General features: G+C 45.1%; 1 protein-coding gene across 4 annotated transcripts in view; it reads right to left on the bottom strand.

Annotated features, from left to right (window-relative positions):
- The window catches only part of plxna4 (plexin A4), a 641164-nt gene that overhangs the window by 43736 nt on the left and 575318 nt on the right, over nt 1-22110 (bottom strand). For all 4 annotated transcript variants that reach the window (XM_080207652.1, XM_080207655.1, XM_080207653.1 and 1 more), the window contains exons 23-24: nt 14002-14068; nt 11682-11828 (exon numbers count right to left, since the gene is read on the bottom strand). In XM_080207652.1, the coding sequence (XP_080063778.1) occupies nt 11682-11828; nt 14002-14068 (214 nt within the window). The remainder of the gene's footprint in view (nt 1-11681; nt 11829-14001; nt 14069-22110) is intronic.

Raw genomic sequence — 22110 nt, 5'->3', positions numbered from 1 at the left:
TACAGTCACAGCTAGAGTGTAGAGAAAGATCAGTTTAATATCAGGTATGCCCATTTAAAAGTCTATTGACAGCAGGGAAGAAGCTGTTCTTGAGTCAAACAAGTCACTTGGTCAAGTGTTACCTTGACAGAGTCACTTGCACTTTCCTGCAGAACTCAGCTCTTTTCTTCAACACAAAAGCAGAAAATACTGGAAAATCTCAGCGGGTCTGGCAGCATCTGTGGAGAAAGAACAGAGCCAATGTTTCGGGTCTGGATGACCCTTTGTCAGTGCTAATCCAGAGTCAAAATGTTGGTTCTGTTCTCCCTCTTCAGATGTTGTCAGACCTGCTGAGTTTTTCCAGCATCTTCTGTTTTTGTTTCAGATGGTTTGAGTTATAAGGAGAGGCTGGAGAGACTGGGACGTTATTCCCGAGACTGCATGAGACTCAGGGGCAATCTTATAGAGGGCTATAAAATAATAAGGGGCATAGATCAGTTAGTTAGTCAATATCTTTTCCCAAAAGTAGGGGAGTCTAAAACTAGAGGGAATTGGTTTAAGGAGAGATACGAAAGGATCCAGAGGGATAATTTTTTCACACAGAGGGTGGTGAGTGTCTGGAACAAGCTGCCAGAGGTAGTAGTAGAGGCGGGTACAATTTTGTTTTTTAAAATGTATTTAGATAATTACAGGGGTAAAATGCGTAGAGAGGGATATGGGCCAAACACAGTCAATTGGGACTGGCTTAGTGGTTAAAAAAACAAGACAAGTTGGCCTGAAGGGCCTGTTTCCATGCTGTAAACCTCTGACCCTATCTGCAGTATTTTGCGTTCAGCCCTTTTTATTGTTCTGTGTGAATTATAGAATCGCTACAGTGCAGAAGGAGGCCATTCAGCCCATTGAGTCTGCACTGGAAACAATCCTATCCAGGTCCTATCTCTATAACCACATACATTTAGCTCCCTGATACTGAGGGGCAATTTAGCATGGCCACCTAACTCGCACATTTTTGGACTGTGGGAGGAACCCGGAGTACCCAGAGAAAACTCACTAAATGTGATCGAGAGCTGAGTGGCCCTGGTGGATGTTTGGCCCACATACTTGTGCTTATAGAAGTAATTAAGCCTGTACTGTGCAAGTGCGAATGAAGGTCGGCCGTGCACATTCACAGTTGCTACTAGATAAAATCTCCCTTCCACTTAGCATGTCGCAGTCACTTCCACCAGCAGCAAATTCCTGCACAGATTTCAACTCTGCACCTCCCTCTCTCTCCTCCGACAAACACATTGTACGGGTCGGCGGGAGGTGTGACACAGACAGCAGAATAACAACGCTGCCAAGCTCTCTGTCTGGCTCACCACTTCATCCTGCCAATTTTAAACAAAGTGCTTCTCAGTGCCCCAACCTGTGCCCAAGGCCATACCAGCGTGAAGTGTCAGTGTGTGCCAATGCATCCTGTCTCACCTCGTGCGCTCAGAGACATGCGGGACATCACTTACCCATTCAAGGAACACATGCTCCTCGCTTAGTCAGCACTGGTCCCAGTTTCGAGCCAGTTGCTCTATCAGGGACAGGGCTCGTGGGTGAGGAAGGACAGTTACGGGTATTAGTGATGTAAACTGCAAGCAGAGAGGCCTCAATTTCCAGGGTGCGTGTTACTCCCTGCGAGGAGGGATTGAGATGGCAAAGGATTTAAGAAAAAAGTGGACCTTGACTGTCCAAAGTGGGCAGCAAGGTGGCACAGTGGTCAGCACTGCTGCCTCATAGCACCAGGGACCCAGGTTCGATTCCGGCCTCGGGTCACTGTCTGTGTGGAGACTGTATATTCTGCCCGTGTCCCCATGGGTTTCCTCCAGGTACTCTGGTTTCCTGTGATGCTCAGTGATGTGCTGGTTAGGTAAATTAGCCATGATAATATCAGGCTTAGTATCAGGAGGATTAGCAGGGTAAATACATGGGATAACGGGGATAGGACCTGAGTGGAATTGTCAGTGCAGGCTTGATGGGCTGAATGGCCTCCATCTGCACTGTAGAGATTCTATGTACATTCTAAAACCAAAAACCACCACACAGACAAATTGACAAAAGGCCAGAAGTCAAACTCTTGTCTTTTCAAAGCTGAAAGCACAGGGGCGAGCCATTCGGCCCATTACTTCTGTTTCAGCTCCTTTTAATAAATATCCAATTTGTCCCACTTGTCCGTGCTTTCTTCCCTTCAAGTATCTGTCCAATTTCCTTTTGAAAGTTAGAATTTAATCTGCTTCAATCTCCCTTTCTGACAATGCATTCCAGGCCATAGCAACACTGCAGACAGGTACGAGAAAACTCATCTCACCTCTGACTCTTGTCAATGAACTTAAATCTTTGACCTCTGGTTACTGACCCTTCTGCCAGTGGAAACAGTCTCTCCCTCATTACTCTTATCAAAACTCATCATGATCCTGAATGCCAAATCTCTTCTATGTTCTCTGTTCCAGAGAGAACAGTCCCAGTTTTTCTCATCTCTCCTCAAGTAAGTGAAGTCCCTCATTCCTTGCCCCATCCTGGGAGTCTCTGAAGCTTTGATACCTGCCTAACATGGTCTATCTCCTCTTCACCCCTGGTACTTTCTGTCCTGACTCAAACTGTGGGTGGCACAGGTTAGCACTGCTGTCTCACAGCGCCAGGAATGCAAATTCAATTCCCGGTTTGGGTCACTGTCTGTGTGGCGTCTGCACATTCACCCCATGTCTGCGTGTGTTTCCTCTGGGTGCTCCAGTTTCCCCCCCACAGTGCAAAAACCATGTTGGTTAGGTGCATTGGCTGTGCTAAATTCTCCCTCAGTGTACCCGAACAGGCGCTGGAGTGTGGTGGCCAGGGGGATTTCACAGTAACTTCATCGCAGTGTTAATGCAAGCCTATTCCTAACACTGATAAACTTTAATCGCACAGGTTCGTGCAAAAACCACTTTAAAATTAGCTCAAAGTGTATAAATCGAACAATTTCAATGCGCCGTTCAGACATCATTGCCAATCCTCAGCCATAACAATAGCCATTAAGTTCCTAGCCTCTCGCAAGGATAAAATATGAACCAACATTACAGTCATTAGAATACATTTCCCAGTCAGGTGTTAATTAAATTGTCACTGCTCAGAACCAATCTTCAGCATCTGAGAGATCACAGATCCAGGACCACTCCCACCACCCCCCCCACAACCCCCTTCCCGCCGCTCTCCCACCAACCACCACCCCCCCCACCCCTCCGTCCCCCGCCAAGCCAGAGCGAATCTGCATCACAAAGCGTTTAAGGAAATAGAAAATGCAACTCTCAGCAGGTCAGCGCCGGCTCCTCATCAGAAATCAAAGTGCAAATGCTCCAGTTCCTTTGTAAATGATCTGATGGTTGCAAATTGAGGCGCAGATGCACTTTGTAAACCTGCTGCTTTTACATGTGCGCTAGCTGCTTTCATCTGACAAATTTATAGAGATTTTCTTCTTGAAAAAAAGAAACAAAGGAAACAGGCAGATAATAAGGACAAACAAAACCAGGCAGAGCGAGGCTGGGAGAATTAAACAGGCTTTAGTTGCAGCTCAGAAATCATGGAGGCAACACAAAGAGTCCCGACAGTTGATTTAGTGCGCCAACTCTATATTTTATACCTTTCTAATTATCCTTCAGTCCTGAAGGTGTTATTTGCTCACTTGGTCACAGGGCATTTGTACCCTTCCATCTTGTTACAATGCTCAGCCTGGTTCCCTTGTCCTGTTGTCAGCTGCAGCTCAATGACAAAGCATTCGTGTCACTTAGCCAGAAGGTCAGGGGTTCAAGGCCCCTTTGAGCACAAAACTCCATCCTGACACCCCCAAACAAGCCACCTCATAAAAGATCCCAGGCTTATTTTAAAGGAGAATGGGGCAGTTCTCCCCCAGTGCCCTGGCCAATAGTTAACCCATAACCAAAATCATGGGAATAGAACATTATCACATTGCTGCTTTTTGGAGTTTGTTGTGCATACAAATTGGCTGCTAATTTGTTAACTTGATCCAGCACATGCATTGGGATACAGTAAAAAGTATGCAGACAAGTATCCATTCATACAGTACATGGGGAGAAGGAAAGAAGAGGGTGCAGAATGTAGTGTTACAGTCATAGCTCGAGTGTAGAGAAAGATCAATTTAATATAAGGTAGGCACATTCAAAAGTCTGATGGCAGCAGGGAAGAAGTTGTTCTTGAGTCGGTTGGCCCGTGACTTCAGACTTTTGTATCTTTTTCCAGATGGGAGAAGGTGGAAGAGAGTATGCCTGGGGTGCATGGCGTCCGCGATTATGCTGGCTGCTTTCCCGAGGCAGCGGGAAGTGTAGACAGAGTCAATAGATGGGCTTGCATGATGGATTGGGCTACATTCACGACCTTTTGTAGTTTCTTGCGGTCTTGAGTAGAACAGGAGCCATACCAAGCTGTGATACAACCAGAAAGGATGCTTTCTATAGTGCATCTGGTGCATAATCTGGTCACAATCACACTGCTGATTGTTTGACTTTATTGTGAACAGAATGGCTGCTAATTTGTTAACTGACTCTACTTCAAAAGCACTTAATTGATTGTCAAGTGCTTGGTCATGTCCTGAGGTTGCAAAGGACCCAACATGAATCAAGTTCTTCTCTTCTTATCGGCAGAATCACAGAGTTACTTCCTCTGAAGGTTTCGACATCTCTCTTTTGAATTCCATCACCTTCCATTTTGTGGCAATCTCCTACCTTACAACAATTCACTCCTCCAACTGTGTCCCCCTACCTGCCTCACAACCAGCTTTCAATCTCTGGAAAAACTCTCCTTTTCTCCTGTGCCTCGAGTTCCCTCATGTTCACTTCCTTCTCGCCGGAGTGTGTTCCAAGCTCTTGTCCCACGAGCAAGGAGTATCATATAAAAATGGGCAGGAATTCCCTCAGTAGCAGCAGTCTCAACTCTCAATGTGAAAGCTCATACTCCACTCCAAAAGAGGTCTTCAGTGCACTGAGGACAATGCTGCACAGTCGGACATTGGTGTCTTTTGGTTTGAACGATGTGCCTCTTTGGCTTTATTGGAGAAAAAAATTCATGTTCAAAAAAGGGCCAAGAATGTTCCCTGCTGCGTTGGCCAATATTTATTGCTCAAGCAAAATAAATCAGCTTTTCTGGTCATTTATCTTATTGCTGTTTACAGGAACTCGCTTCATGATAATTAGTTGCCAAGTTTGCTACAACAGTGTTTATACTTCAAAAGTACTTTATTGATTCTTGTTACAGAATCATAGAATCCCTGCAGTGCAGAAGGAGGCCATTCAGCCATCAAGTCTGCACCGATAACAATCCCACCTAGGCCCTATCCCCATAACTCCATATATTTACTCCGCTAATCCCTCTAACCTACGCATCCTGGGATACTAAGGGGCTATTTGCCTAACCCGCTTAATGGCCAATCCACCTAACCAGCACATCTTTTGGACTGTGGGACGAAACCGGAGCACCCACAGGAAACCCATGCAGACATGGGGAGAATGTGCAAACTCCACACAGACAGTGACCCAAGCTGGGAATCGAACCCAGATCCCTGGAGCTGTAAGGCAGCAGTGCTAACCACTGTGCCACCATGCCAACCCTTATGATGGCCACACTCTGGCACCTGTTCAAGGACACCGAAGGAGAATTTAACACAGCCGATGCATCTAACCAGCATATCTTTTGGACTGTGGGAGGAAACTGGAGCACCGGGAGGAAACCCATACAGACACGGGGAGAACGTGCAGATTCTGCACAGTGACCCAAACCAGGAATCGAACCCAGGTCTCTGGTGCTGTGAGGCAGCTGTGCTAAACACTGTACCACCATGCTGCCCCAATTATGATATAGGCAATAGAACTGTTGAATGAGGAATCATTCAAGGATTTGCAAAGAGAAATAGTGCAGACTGGCAGCAACTGAGATGCTTCAGCAGGTTAATATTTCACTGGGACAGGTATAGGTCCAATTAATCTGCATCTGAAATCTCCACCTGTCTTTTTTCTTTCAGATGTTACCTCACCTGCCTTGCGCTCCTACCACTTTTTAAATGTTACTTCTGTAAGCCAGAGCAGGTTTGAGTTGGTTATTCTGCATTGCTTCAGTCATCACATCTCATCTGGATTGAAAGCAGCGAGAAGTGAGACTATTAGAGTTGAACAAATTGTGGGAGACACCTTTATTTTTCTCCTATTTTTAGCCTTGCAGTAGGAAGTTACACTGAGCAGTTTGCTCATCCTTAGCCGCACTGGGTAGCAGACCAGTAAATTCTGATATCAAGTCATCACAATCTTCCATCTGTAATTCCAGATAATTTTTGTGACTATCTTACTTACAAACATTCAGCATCTTAAAGGCAAAGTTGGCCCTCACAATTTGGGAGAAACGTAGAAACTAGAAGCAGGAGTAGGCCATTCGAGCCTGTTCTGCCATTCATTTTGATCAAGGCTGATCATCAAATTCAATATCCTGATTCCCCCCCCCCTTCCCCCTATATCCTTGGATTCCTTCAGCCCCAAGAGCTACACCTAATTTCTTCTTGAAATCAGACAACATTTTGGTCTCAACTACTTTCTGTGGTAGTGAATTCCACACATTCACCACCCTCTGGGTGAAGAAATTTCTCCTCACCTGAATTCTAAAAGGTTTATCCCTTATCCTTAAATTATGACCCCTAGTGCTGGATTCCCCCACCATCGGGAACTAATTCTGATTTAAGGGATTCATCTTCTCCCCACATCCCCTCAGGCTCATCAAGCCTCCCAGATTGTTCTGCTCACACCACTGAAGATCGATCTGCTATGAGTGAAGGTGGATGAAGAACCTCTACCCACTTTGTGGTGTTACTGAACAGCTAGTTTTAAAAATATTAGAGATAGGGATAAAAAATCTGTTTGCTTGGTTGAAGCAATTTAGCATGGCCAATCCACGTAACCTGCACATCTTTGAACACTAAGGGGCAATTTAGCGTGGTCAATCCACCTAACCTGCACATCTTTCAACACTAAGGTGTAATTTAGCATGGCCAATCCACCTAACCTGCAGTTCTTTGGACACTAAGGGACAATTTAGTGTGGCCAATCCACCTAACCTCCAGTTCTTTGGACACTAAGGGACAATTTAGTGTGGCCAATCCACTGAACCTGTACAACTTTGGATTGTGGGAGGAAACTAGAGTATCAGAGGAAACCCACGCAGACATGGAGAGAATGTGCAAATTCTGCACAGACAGTGACCCGAGGCCAGAATTAAACCCAGGTTCCTAGCGCTGTAAGGCAGCAGTGTTAGCCACTGTGCCATCCAATCAAATTGGTTACTCCATATTGAACTGGTAAGGAAGAGAAGTCCAGTGATGACTCTTGGTGGCGTTGGACTTGGTCAGATCTTGACTTAATTCACTAACACTCCAGTTTGCTGTTGGATTTGAAATGTAATCAGCCCAAAAGGTGATCATTCAGGGATTACTGTTTTAATTAAACTGTTATGATTCTTTATCTTTAATTATTTAAACAGGTTACAAACAAATTACTGGATTATTTACATTACTCCTTTCTGTTGATGGTTTAATATCATTATTAAAGATACAACACACAACATTATGGTGCCACTAGTGGCTCAACTGATAACTGAAATTTTAAAGTTAATTTATTAGTGTCACAAGTAGGCTTACTTTAACATTGCAATGAAGTTACTGTGAAAATTCCCTGGTTGCCACACTCCGGTGCCTGTTCGGGTACACTGAGGGAGAATTTAGCATGGCCGATCACCTAACCAGCCCGTCTTTTGGACTGGGGGAAGAAATTGGAGCACCCGGAGGAAACCCACGCAGACATGTGGAGAACGTGTAGACTCCACATACCGGGTGACCCAACCCAGGAATCGAACCCGGTTCCTTAGCATTGTGAAGAAGCAGTGCCAACCATTGTGTCACCATGCCACCCAAAAATATGTCAGCAAGTCTTTCTTGGCATACAGCATCTTCATGACCTTAACAAAATCCCAAAATGCTTAATAGTTAATTAACTACTTTGGAAGTGAAGTCATTGTCGGGCTGTGGAGAATACATCAGCCTACGTGTGCACAGCCAAAACAAACACACGCACACACGAACACATGCATGCACACACACCATGAAGATAATGTCCATATTCTCTGTTTCTAATGATGTTGGTTGAGAGATAGATTTTGACCAGGACACGTGGAAATGACTCCCTTTCTCTTCTTGGGAACAGTGGCCAGATCATCTTTGACCCCCCCCCACCTGAGAGGGGCGGTGAGGCCTTGGCTAATCTAAGGACTCAGCTTTAATCCCTGAGGTTTATGCAAAGCTATCTGACCTCAGCCCATTTAACAATTTGTTTTAAGTGTGCTGGAGTGAAGAATAACAGACAGAAAGTATCCCTAAACCCCTGGGAAGATGAGAGTGCTGGCAATTTTCCCATTCTAGTATGCAGATGAGCGTTTTAGAGATTGGATCTGAATTATGAGAATTGTCTTGCTTGGTGACTGAATGATAATTGATCAATTACAGCAATATCATTTCCAAAAAGCCTGAAATGGTTCCTGAACAGCTATATTCAATTTACCAATTATAATTTATATTCTATTACATAGCGATTACAGCAAGTATCTCACAATTACACATCCATAACAGTGAAGGTCGCACTCCGGCCAATGTTACACAACCATTACAGTGAGATGGTACTTTAACCAATATTACACTCTTGTCACTGTGAGATTCGCACTCTGACCAATATTACACATCCATTACAGTCAGGATCACTCTGACCAATATTACACACTTATGACAATGAGGGTCCCAATCTAACCAATATTGCACAGCCATTACACAGTGAGGGTCGTACACTGACCAATATTACATACCCATTATAGTGAAGGTTGCACTCTGATTAATATTACATTCCCATTACAGTGAAAGTCACACTCTGATCAGTATTACACATGATGTGGAGATGCTGGCGTTGGACTGGGGTAAACACAGTAAGAAGTCTGACAACACCAGGTTTAAGTCCAACTGAATTATTTGATAGTAAACTCGCAAGCTTTTGGAGTTTGCCCCTTTGTCAGGCGAATGGAGAGTTCTGGCCTCAGACAGAGCATATAACAGCACAGACAGTTTACAGGTTACTGATTAGAATGCAAGTCTTTACACCTAACTTGCTATTCAAGTCTTAAAGTGGCCAACAATGTGAGTGGAAGGAGCATTAAGCCCAGGTTAAAGAGTGCCCAAGGTGCCCATCTCTTTAACCTGGGCTTAATGCTCCTTCCACTCACACTGTCGGCCACTTTAAGACTTGAATAGCAGGTTAGGTGTAAAGATTCACGTTCTAATCAGTAATCTGTAAACTGTGCTGTTATATGCTCTGTCTGAGGCCAGAACTCTCCATTCGCCTGACGAAGGGGCAAATCCCGAAAGCTTGCGAGTTTACTATCAAATAATTCAGTTGGACTTAAACCTGGTGTTGTCAGACTTCTTACAGTATTACACACCCATTATAGTGAGGGTTGCACTCTGACCAATATTACATTCCCGTTACAGTGAGGGTTACATTCTGATCAATATTACACGCCCATTACAGTGACTCTTCTTCTTCCTAATCTCTCCTTTGCACAGACACAGAGCAATTTCAGAAGAACCTGATTTTGTTTCCCTCGTCTGCCTGACTCATCCACTTCAATCTATGGCCAGTTGCAAAACCAGCTCATTACGTGGTGCTCGGGCCATCTTCAGAGAACAAGGCTCTAATCAAAAGTGACTCGACTCTCCCTCTGAGTAAGTGGATTGTGGCAGGGAAGCAGGCATCTGGAGTTTGGAAGAAGCAACAGAAATTGTTGGTGAAGACAGGTTTGTATTCCTGATGCAGGTCCTTAATCAGGCTCTGATGAAGGGAAGGGCCTCCTAAATCAAACATCGAGCTTTACTGGAGGTTGATGTTTCCAGCATTTGTTTGTATTCCATTCCAGTCTTTGCAGGTTTTTCCTAAGTTTCATCCATGTAGCCTCTCGGAAGGTGGCGATGATTTGATTTACCTCAAGAATGTATCCGACCGTCAACAACAAAAGCAGTTGAGGTCACCCCAGCCTTCCTCAAGTGACTCAGCAAGTTAACTCAATGAGCCAAATATACCAGAAGGTTAGAGTGTTGACCCCTGGATTGACTCGGATTGGTTCATCTCAGCCCGAGCAACAATTGGCCTTGCTGGTCTTCAGTTAGAAGAGGAAAAGCTTAGGTCTCAAGATAGTATCATTGTATGATACAGCACAGAAGGAGCCCATTCAGTCCATCATTGGATGTGCTGGCTCTCTGAAGGAATGGTCAAATTCATCCCTTTCCTCTGCTTTCTCCCGATAGCCCTGCAAATCTTCCTTTTCAAGCACTTAACCAATTATCTTTTGAAAGTTATCATTGAATCTTCTCCCACAATGCCTTTGGGCAGTGCAAACCAGAGCACAACCATTCAGTGTGTAAAAGCTGACTTTCCCATCTCACCTCCCATTCTTTTGCCACTTACCTTCAACTAGTTGCTCTGGCTGGTGACCCTCTCAGCCACTGGGAACAGTTTCACATTAGTTACTCGATCAAAAAACTTTTGGATTTTGATAAATTGCCCCTCAGTCCTCGCAGCTCAAAGGAGACCAATCCCACCTTCTCAGTTTCTCTCTCTTGCGCCTCCTGCAGGACGTTGTTCATCGGGGGTGGATATTAGGGGCTGAGCCCAGCATCCTTCTCAGCTGGAATATCCAACACTACCCATATCGACAATCTCAGCCCATTGTTTGGTCAACTATTTGTTTGGTATCACTCCTGCTCTGCCCAAGACCGCAAGAAACTACAAAGGGTCGTGAACGAACCCCAGTCCATCACGCAAACCAGCCTTCCCTCCATTGACTCTGTCTACACTTCCCACTGCCTCAGAAAAGCAGCCAGCATAATCAAGGACCCCATGCACTCTGGACATTCTCTTTTCCACTTCTCCCTTCGAGAAAAGGATACAAAAGTCTGAGAGCATGTACCAACCGACTTAAGATCAGCTTCTTCCCTGCTGCCATCAGATTTTTGAATGGATTTACCTCATATTAAGTTGATCTTTCTCTACACCCTAGCTATGACTGTAACACTACATTCTCTCTCCTTTTCTTCTCTATGTATGGTATGCTTTGTCTGTGTAGCGTGCAAGAAACAATACATTTTACTGTAGGTTAATACATATAACAATAATAAATCAAATCATATCAAATCAAAGCTACAATAGGGCATTGTTGACCAACCAATGCTCTGTGCCCTCATCACACTCCACCCAACTCAGCAAGGAACTGACCAGAGGAGGGACGGGATGCAAATTAAAATGAAATCACCACATCCTGTTTCCACTGATTGGCAGCAAAGATTCTCAGGCCAATCACACATGTTTCTTTGGCACAAGAACAGCTTCCAAAGTGAGTGCTCCCATCAGTATGGCTGGAGGCAATTCATCTGGGGATGTATCAGCACCCAACCCATCTTAACAGGAATATTCACTCCTGTGAGCTACACAAACTGCCCCAATCATCACCAAAACTGCTCACACGATCCTCTTCCCATCACCATCACCCCCTCCACCCCCCCCACAAGTCCCACCCTCTCACATCCCGACTCGCTCCCCGTTAGGTTCGGGACTTACCAGTGTCTTGTAGTCTATCTGCTGTCTGATAAGCTTGTCCTCGCTGAGTGAGTAGCGAGCCTCTCCGGTGATCGAGTCGATGGGTCCCTTCTCCATCTGCTGCTTAATGGCGCAGAACAGCATGAACAGAGGTTCCCCCGCACATTCCTGGTCAAGACGGGAAAATGAAAGCAGCCAGCATTAGTACAGCCGCAAAAACAGGACAACTACTCACTTGAGGCTTCAGAAAAATGGTACAGAGAATGGTGATTTCCCACCACCACCCCCTCCCCCAACCCTCAGAACCCACATTACCCAGAACCACTCACCTGATGAAGGAGCAGTGCTCCGAAAGCCCGTGATTCCAAATAAACCTGTTGGGCTTTAACCTGGTGTTGAGAGACTTCTTACTGTGCCTACAGATGAACACCAAAGCAAAACTGTTGTGATCATTTACTGGGCTGAGTTCAGCCAACTCTCCACGACTCCGGCCTAGAGCTTTCCTGGGCTGTGTACTCATTCCATACAGGGCACAGTTTAATTGACTGTGGCATCCACAGACCAAGAAAGTATAATGAATTTGGCTCCTCCGATATCATAAAACCTTGTGTAATCGGTCACCTTCCTTTCCCTGGAACACTATGTCACCCAAGGTTGTATATATAAAAAAAATCAATTCATTCTGGGGACATGAGCATCACTGACAAGCCTTCTCCTGAACAACTGCTGTCGATGTGGTACTAAATCACAGAATTGCGATGGCGCAGAAGGAGGCCATTCAGCCCACCGTGTCCGGACTGGCTCTCCAAATGAGTATGATGACTTAGTGCCATTGTCCTGCCTTTTCTCCGCAGCCCTGCACATTGTTTCTAATACCCACTTGAACACCTCGATTGAACCCACCTCCACCATACTTCCAGATTGTGTTGCAAAGTTGGTTAGGTTCGGAGGCATGATATTTGAATTTGCTGTTTGTAAAATTGTAAAATCCTACGGGGGAGGAATGCATTGTCTGGTCCCGGTAAAAGGTGGTGCTTCTTCTCTGCCGAGAGATTGAAAATGCAAGTACACAGAGAGCCCAAACTGAAACATTTATATCGAACGGCCAAGCAGCAGTTTTTATCAAGACAACAGGTTTTTGAATTTGGCCAATCAATTTGAATCAGATACTTAGGTTCCATGAACCTATTAAATCTGATGGTTTTGACAACCTGGGACCAATCCTATTGTGGGAAATATTGATGTGTCATCACAGGTATAAAAGAAGGGAGTAGTGGGACAAAGACAGGAGAGCAACTGCCACCTGCCAGAGCTAACAGCTCCCAGATCTCTCTCTCCCTACAGAGAGAGAGGATCGCTGGCTCTCATGGCGTCATCTATGTCTTAGAGAAAGCACCATCTAGGTAACAAAGGTAGCAAAGAAGAAAGTAGTTCCAGACAGAAGAATCAACAGAGAAGGCCCAGAATATTCTGGAAGACACAAAATCTGGTTATACTTTAGACAGTGACTAAATTCTGCTTTGCTCATGAATGGGAATTATATTGATTTGAACAGTGGACCATTAGAATCTTGTTTTATTCAAGAATAGTTAATAGTTAGAAGGGATTTATTCGGTTTGTTAGTATTTGTTTATTTGTTCACTGTTAGATAAATTGTAACATGTTGATTTAAGAGTGAGCGTCAGGGATTTATTTTGTATTTAACCACTAGAAGAGCAGGTCACATCACTTCACACACACTTTTTACGGATTATAAGGCGAGGTACTCCTCTTTGGCTGTTACAGTGTTGGTTCTCAGAGGGGAGGGATCAACTCCCACTTTTTAACAGTAAACCCACAGTGCTGTTAGGGAAGGAGTTCCAGCATTGGGCCCAATGGTGATGAAGTAACAATGACATATATACAGGTCTGGATGATGTGTAATTTGGATAAGGTGTCAGTGTTCCCATGTACCCTTTGTCATTCTAAGTTGTAGAGTTTGGAAGGTGCTATTGTAGGAGCCTCGGTAAGATGCTGCGATGCAGGTTGTAGGTGGTACATGCCACTGTCACTGCGGTGGATGTTTGAGGTTTAAATTCTTAGAATTTAAAATCCCAAGCAAAGAAATCAGTAATGTGAAGAAATGTAGGCTTAGTTTTATAAAAACTGTGCCAGCTGTCGCTCAGTTAATTAGTTGATCCCAAAGCAGCACATTGCACAATATTGTAAAAACTAATGTCTTTCCATTCATTCTCTCCCTCTCTCGGAGAAATATTCTGGCTGCAACCCACAGAACGAGCCTGAGAATAAACAAAGCCAATAAGTGAGAACAGACCCAGAAGAAACCATTTTATAACCTTACCTTAAGGAACTTATAGAGGAGGAACGTGAACCAGTTGGTAAGCATCTTCTCCGCCACAGATTCAGTCCTGAAATGAAGAGAAACAAAGTTAAGAGAAAGGAGATTAAAAATGCATTGTGGACAACTTTATATTTAACAATATGAAGCCCGTCATATTGATGATGCATCAGGAGCCCAAGTGTGGTTGAACAAGGAGGTTAATGATTAGTGATGAATGCCAATTTGCATTTATGTAGCACCTCAAATGTAGTAAAATATCCCAAGGCAATTCATAGCAGCGTTATCAGACAAACTCGGACTGGCATCAAAGTACTTAGTCACCCATCCTAATATCTCCCGATGGCTTAAGCCTCAAGTTATGTCTGGTGGCCTCTTTGTATGTGAATCATATCATCATAGAATCTCTACAATGCAGAAGGAGGTTGTTCAGCCCATCAGGTCTGCACCACCTCAATAACTACCCTGGTCCAACACCCTCCCCAACCTCCACCTTATCCTCATAACTCTCTGTATTTACCCCACTAATCCCCTTAACCTACACATCTTGGGACACTAAGGGGCAATTTAGCATGGCCAATCCATCTAACCTGCACTTCTTTGGACAGTAAATGGAAATTTAGCATGGCTAATCCACTAATCTGCACATCTTTGGACAGTAAATGGAAATTTAGCATGGCTAATCCACTAACCTGCACATCTTTGGACAGTAAATGGAAATTTAGCATGGCTAATCCACTAAGCTGCACATCTTTGGACTGGAAAAGCACGAGGAAGTTTAAAGTTTTTAAAGTTTGAAGTTTATTTATTTATTAGTGTCACAAATAGGCTTATATTAACACTGCAATGAAGTCACTGTGAAAATCCCCTAGAAACACAAGATATTCTTGAAGTGGTTATTGAACCTCACCAAGCAGAGGCAGTGTAATCAGTCCCGTGCCAATGCGAGAGAGGAATACCAGATGCCTGGCTTGTAGGGCCTCTACCCAACAAGAGAAACGAAGGCAAGACCTCCCCCCTCTCCCCACAAACGGCCCTCCAAACAACAGAAGTGTTAATAATATCAGCAAGAGATATTTCTCCTTTGTTAATCAGCTTTAAGGAGATCAGGAGGGCATGTTTCATGGAAGATTTTACCGTTATCCTTTAATTGTCCAGGTAAGAGAGATTTGAAAATGTGGATAAGAAATTTAAAATCGAGGTGTTTCCAGACCTGGGGACAACATACGTCAGGGCTGATGGCTAAAAAGGACTTGATGCAAGTTAGAATGTGCGAATTAGAGTTTGGGATGAGCTCCACTTTAAGGAACTTGCAAAACTACCCTCATATTTTGGTGCATTTTCTCTGCTTCTTTCTATGGCAGTTCCTTTTACTTGGGTCTGGGGTACCAGCCTTTTGTGTCACATCTATAACTGTATCAGACGCCTGGGGAGAGCAACGTCCAAGAGAACAAACACGTCCATCGACACCGATCTGTTCACTCGGCCCTCAGCACCTCAGGGTTAAAGAGGCTGAAAAATCAGCCACTGTCCCTGCTCCTCCAATTTTGCCCTTGAGTCAGAAGGTTGGAGTCCCAATCCAGAGCCTGAAATCTAGGCCGACACGCCAGTGCAGCGCCGAGGGAGTGCTGCATTGTTGGAGGTGTTGTCTTTCGGATGTGATATGAATGTTTGTCCTCTCAAGTGGACATAAAATGTTACATGGCAATAATTCAAGGAAGCGAAGGGGAGGTTCTTCCCATTGTTCTGGCCATATTATTTATCCCTATGGTCACAAAAGCAGACTGTTACATGTCGTAGCGATTTACAGCATGGAAACAGGCCCTTCGACCCAACTTGTCCATGCTGTCCAGGTCATCACCATGTTGTAGCATAAGGAAATTGCCGTGTGCAACTTGGGCTGAGGATTTTCCTACATTGCAACAATGATCGCTTTTCAAAATGCTTCACTGGCTGCAAAGTGCTTTGGGATTTCCTGCACGGGATGTGAAAGGCACTATATAAATGCAGCGCCCACCTTTCTTTCCACAACACCTCTTTGGAATGTGCACGTGTGAACTGAACAAAGGCCAAGCATCCCAGAGGCAAGCAATGTGCACTCCAAACTTCCAACTGTGGAATGGGCGCTGGAGACAGGCCACACTTTCCTGAGAAAACCCCCAGGCAGGGGATGAGAGGGGTAGCCAGAGAGGACAAAAGGGAATAAAACAGGAGAGAGTAAAAAGGGAAATGTCCTTGTATTTGATTTCAATTTCTCTTTGAATTAAAATTTCTAGCTTAATGCCTTGTGTTTATTTAAACAAAGGTCTTTTTCATTCTCAAGCTTGCCTCTGATCTGTCAAGAGCAGGGAGATAATGAACAGTTAACAGCATTCAAATAAGCAAGATTTAATTAATACTGTAAGGCAGGCGTTTTTTGCGTGACTACATTAAAAAGCAATTCTCTCCATATTTTAATTGGAAGTCACACTTGCAATGGAATGACTTGCACCTACTGCTAAGGATTGTGACAGGATGTAATTGCACAGGTCAATCTTCAAACAGCTTCAAATTATGTTGTTAGTACCAGGAAGAGCTAGCAACGTTCAGGTGATGCAGCCCCAGTTATACGCTGCAGAGACGCTTTCACTTTGGAGTGGACTTTGTGGCTGTTGTTCGATTTTGTTTCAGATGGCTCGCAGATGATTTGGTCAAACCCTCTGTATGAGAGCTCCCCATCCACTCAGCATCAGAGACAATGGGACAGTCGGTGGTAGGGGAGGGTTTGGGCTGGGGGTCGGGATATTAGAGGTGCAGGGGTTTGGGGCTGGGGTGGGGGGTGGGGGTAGATACAGACCCGAATTGCAGCCCTCATGGTGTTCTGATTGTTCTAGTTATTAGTATCACAAGTAGGCTTACATTAACACCGCAATGAAGTTGCTGTGAAAATCCACATTCCGGCGCCTGTTTGGGTACACCGAACGAGAATTTAGCATGGCTGATGCACCTAACCAGCACGTCTTTTGGACTGTGGAAGGAAACCCGAGCACCCGGAGGAAACCCACGCAGACACGGAGAGAACACGCAGACTCTGCACAGACAGTCACCCAAACCGGGAATCGAACCAGGGTCACTGGTACTGTGAGGCAGCGGTGCTAATCACTGTGCCGCCCAATGGGGTTGGGGTGTTAGAGGTCCAGGGGGTTTTGGGGTTGGGGGAGGGGGTGCTGGAAACCCAATTTGCAACCTTTGTGATGTTCAGATTATACATGTTCATGACAGAACAGATGGGGAAGGTCATTCACAAAACATGTGGGACCCTGTCAAAGCCAGCTTTTATTGCCCATCCCTAGTTGCCCTCGGGAGGGTGATGTTGGGTTGCCTTATTGGATGGGCTATTCCAGAGGACACACTGTGGTGGGCCTGGAGGTCATATTTGGGCCAGACAGGGTGAAGACAGTCTTCCCCGAAGGACACTGGTGAAGCAGATGGAGTTTTATGATAACGGGTAGTTTCTTGAACACAATTACTCATACTAATATTTTAATTCCAGATAATTAACTGAATTTAATCACTGTGATGGGATTTCTACTTATGCCTCCAGGTTCCAGCAACATAACCACAATACCACTGTGTCCCTGAGAGGAGGCACGACCAGATAGATCCACATAGACTGGCAGAACATATATATCTACCTTTCTATCTTAGTATCCCTATCATTATTTCCCTCTCCCTCCCAGCTATCCATCTATCTACCTTTTTTTTATATTCATTCATGGGACATGGGCATCACTGGCTGGCCAGCATTTATTATCCATCCCTAGTTGCCCTTGTGGGGGGCAGTTGAGAGTCAACCACATTGCTGTGGCTCTGGAGTCACATGTAGGCCAGACCAGGTAGGCACGGCAGATTTCCTTCCCGAAAGGAATTAGTGAACCAGATGGGTTTTTCTGATAATCGCCAATGGTTTGATGTTCATCAGTAGATTCTTAATTCCAGATATTTTTTATTGAATTCAAATTTTACCACCTGCTGTTGTGGGATTTGAATCAGGATTCCCAGAACATTAGCTGATTTTCTGGATTAATAATGTAGTGATAACACCACTAGACCATCACCTCCCCTATCTGCTTGCTTGCTCTCCCTCATTCCCTCCCTCTCTTTGCTCTGTCTCTCTCTCTCTATCTCTCAGTTTCACACTTGCTTTCTCTCCAGCATTTCATCCCTTTCTCTTTCTCTGTCACTCTCTCTCTCTCTCCATCTCTCTATCTTTCCAGCCCTCTCTAGATCTCTCTATCTATCTATCTAACTCTCTCGGTCTTTCAATATCTGAGATTGAAATCAGCATTAGATGTCAGACTTCAAAGTGCTATAAATGTTTTAAAAGTAAGAGTGGAATTTGGACATTTGCGGTCGGGGTTTAATTATTTTTGCAGAGGGAAATCTGCATATTGACCTGGAGTGGAAATTGACAAACAGTCGAGAATCTGAAAACTTCCCTCACCCAGAGTAATTAACCTGTAATTAACACGAGGACGCTTATAGCGAAGGCAATCCATCAGCTTAAGGAGACATGGCAAGTTAAGCACAGCTCAGCTGGAGCAGCAGAAATGTGCATTGTGCTTTGCAGTGTATTACACACCCATCATTGTTAAACAATCTGTTGCCTGAGTTAGGGTACAGAGAAAAAAATTACCAGGATGTTGCCTAGTATGGAGGGCATTAGCTATGAGGAGAGGTCAGAGAAACTTGGTTTGGTCTCGCTGGAATGACAGAGGTTGAGGGGCGACCTGATAAAAGTCTACAAAATTATGAGGGACATGGACAGAGTGGATGGTCAGAAGGTTTCTCCCAGGGTGGAAGAGTCAGTTACTAGGGGGCACAGGTTTAAGGTACGAGGGGTAAGATTTAAAGGGGATGTGCGAGGCAAGTTTTTTTTACAGATGGTGGGTGGGTGCCTGGAACTCGCTGCTGGGGGAGGTAGTGGAAGCAGATACGATAGTGAGTTTTAAGGGGCATCTGGACAAATACATGAATAGGGTGGGAATAGAGGGTAACAGTCCCCGGAAGAGTAGGGGGTTTTAGTTCAGACTGGCAGCATGGTCGGTGCAGGCTTGGAGGGTCGAGGGGGTCTGTTCCCGTGCTGTAATTCTTTGTTCTTTGCCCTGGGACGCGCTACTGAAGATCCAGTGAAACCGAGCCCCTTTCTGTACAGAGTGACTTTGTCCAAAGTCACAGGAGCCTTCAGGGAGACTGGATATTTCAAGACTCCTCCAGTGAACCTGTTGACAAACACGCTGCCCAGAGTGGAGTTAAGCCTTGTGGGTTACAAAGCCCCTGAGCTGCATTTTACACGGCTCCACCGGGTGTGTTTTCAGCAGTGGGGGAAGGAGGGGCATTGTAAAATAGGTCAGGTGCCCTTTCTACCATCTTCCTGCCCAACTCCGAGCTCACTCCATGATAAGGGAGGGGGGGGTTACACCAGAATCACCAGCCTGTCTGCCGTATTTAAAGAGATAACCGTGGGTCTATTAGGTTTGTTGCTGACTCCATTGACACTGTTACTGCACAGCCCTCGTCATTAAATGGGAATGGGCAGCTTGATTTTTATAAAGTCTTCAAGGGAAGGAAGGGGTTCTTTTTTCAGAGGCTGTTCTTTGCAGATCGGTGGGGGGAGGCTAAGACTGAATCTCAATGCCAGCTACCACACCCATCCCCCCACTTTCCATCCTATCCGCTTGCTGCCTTCAACCCAGCCAGCAGCTGCCAAGGGTGAGATCATCTCACCCAGTGAGGGGGCAGAATCCCACTCTGCCCCCCACCTTAGCCAGCCCGCAGAATGTTATCGCCTGAGGTGGGTGGGCACACGTGGAGTGACTTTGCTTTTGTCCGGCAACACTCCACCATCACTTTATATCCCAAGCAATAGGTGTAAGTTGAGAGAGGTGGATACTCAACAAGACCTTGGAGTCCGCGTGCATCGGTCGCTGTAGGTAAGTGTGCAGGCACTGCAGACAGTAAAGAAGGCAAATGGTATGTTTATAGCAAGAGAATGTGAGTATAGGGATAGGAATGTTTTGCTGCAACTGTACAGGGCGTTAGTGAGGCCACATCTGCAGTATTGTGTGCAATTTTGGTGTCCTTCTCTGAGGAAGGATGTCCTTGGTGTAGAGGAAGTAAGTGAAGGTATACCAGGCTGATTCCTGAGAAAATAGGCCTGTCATACAAGGAGACACTAAGTCGACGAGCAAAATACTCACTGAAGTTTAGAAGAGTGAGAGGGAATCTCATAGAAACTTAGGAAATTCTAACCAGGTTTGACAGGATAGATTCAGAAAGAATGGTCCCAATGGTGGGGGAGTCCAGAACTAGGGGGTCATAGTTTGAGGATAAAGGGTAGAACTGAGGTGAGGAGAAATTTCTTCACCCAGAGAGTGGTGTACATGTGGAATTCAGTACCACAGAAAGAAGTTGAGATCAAAACGTCTGATTTTAAAAAGAAATTGGATATAGTCTTGGCGCTAAAGGGATCAAGGGATATGGGAGGAATGGGGCATCAGGATATTAAATTTGATGATCAGCCATGATCAAAATGAATGGTGGAGCAGGCTTGATGGGCCGAATGGCCTACTCCTGCTTCTAGTTTCTGTGTTTGTATGTCTAACCAAATTTCTACACAAATAGCCACTTCAGCAGGATTTCAGGAGTTGGCCAGCATTTACAAAACGCCACCTGAGGCCTGAGGCAGGAGGGAGGGGGAGAAAACCAAACGGGCAATAAAAAGCTCTCCTTTCCTTCGAAGCAGCAGCTCAGAGTCACTCAGGAGGTAAATGAGCCAAATCAGTAAACAGCCTTGAAAGAACCTGCTTCCGAAAGGGAATGTCACCTGCACCCTTTCCTTCAATCCTGGCAACAGAAGCTGAGCGATACAGCTGCCATGCAATCTGCACCATGTAGTAGACAACACTGATACCTTGGTGGTGGTGGGGGGGGCGGTGGGAGGTGGGGTTGGTGGTGTTACAAAGAATGTATACTGCAGAAAGTGATCATTCCACACAAATAGAATCATGCAGCCATACAGCATAGAAACAGGCCCTTCTGCCCAACTGGTCCATGCTGTCCATGGTAGACTCCCAGCTGGTCCCAATTTCCTGTGTTTGGCCCAACTCCCTTTAATCCTTTCCCATCCATTTACCTATCCAAGTGCTATTTAAATGTTGCTATTGTGCCTGCCTCAACCACTTTCTCTGGCAGCTCATTCTATATATGCACCCACCCTCTGCATGAAGAAGTTGCCCCTTAGGCTCCTTTTAAATTTTATCCCTCTCAATTTAAAACTGCGCCCGCTCGTTTTCAATTCTCCTTCCCTGGGAAAAAGACTACGTGCGTTCATCCTATTTACGCCCCTCACAGTTTTATACACTTCAATAAGGTCCCCCCCTCGTTTTCCTACATTCCAAGGAATATCATTATTCCTGACCACATCCTCGTTAATCTTCATCACAGTCTTTCCTGTTTATCAATGTCTTTCCTATAACAGAGTAACCAAAACTGTACACAATATTCCAAGTCCTACCGAAGGCTGCGTTAATGCTCCGCACAAACTTCTCTTTTCATCTAACCTTCTCAACACAACCTTCTATCATCTTCTCCTTCACCCATCCTTATCCTGTTTCCCCTTAAATCCTTGTGGCAGGAAGCTCCAGACTGTAACCTCGCTCCGAATAAAAACATTCCTCTGGAATTGTCTTTTGGATTTATTAGCAGCGACTTTATATTGTAGGTTTGGTCTCCCCTATAAATGGAAATACCTACTTGTGGAGTAGCCGGTTTCCCCCCAAAGTCAGAAAGACCATGATAAGGTCCATTGACCTCTGGTAGGATTTTCCAGTTCTGGGGTGAGTGCAGCTGGAAAATCCTGCCTATAATCTCACACAGCAGCACAGTGACACAATGGTTAGCACTGCTGCCTCACAGGGACCTGGGTTTGATTCTGGCCTCAGGTGACTGTCTGTGTGGAGTTTGCACGTTCTCCCCGTGTCTGTGTGGGTTTCCTCCAGGTGCTCCAGTTCCCTCCCATGGTCTGAAGGATGTGCTGGTTAGGTGCATTGGCCATGCTAAAGTCTCCCTCGG

Source organism: Carcharhinus amblyrhynchos, chromosome 19 (assembly GCF_965287045.1).
Source record: "Carcharhinus amblyrhynchos chromosome 19, sCarAmb.v2.hapA, whole genome shotgun sequence".
NCBI classification, from domain to species: domain Eukaryota; kingdom Metazoa; phylum Chordata; class Chondrichthyes; order Carcharhiniformes; family Carcharhinidae; genus Carcharhinus; species Carcharhinus amblyrhynchos.
The sequence above is the reverse complement of the archived record's forward strand: the minus strand, read 5'-3'. Positions and strand labels throughout refer to the sequence as shown.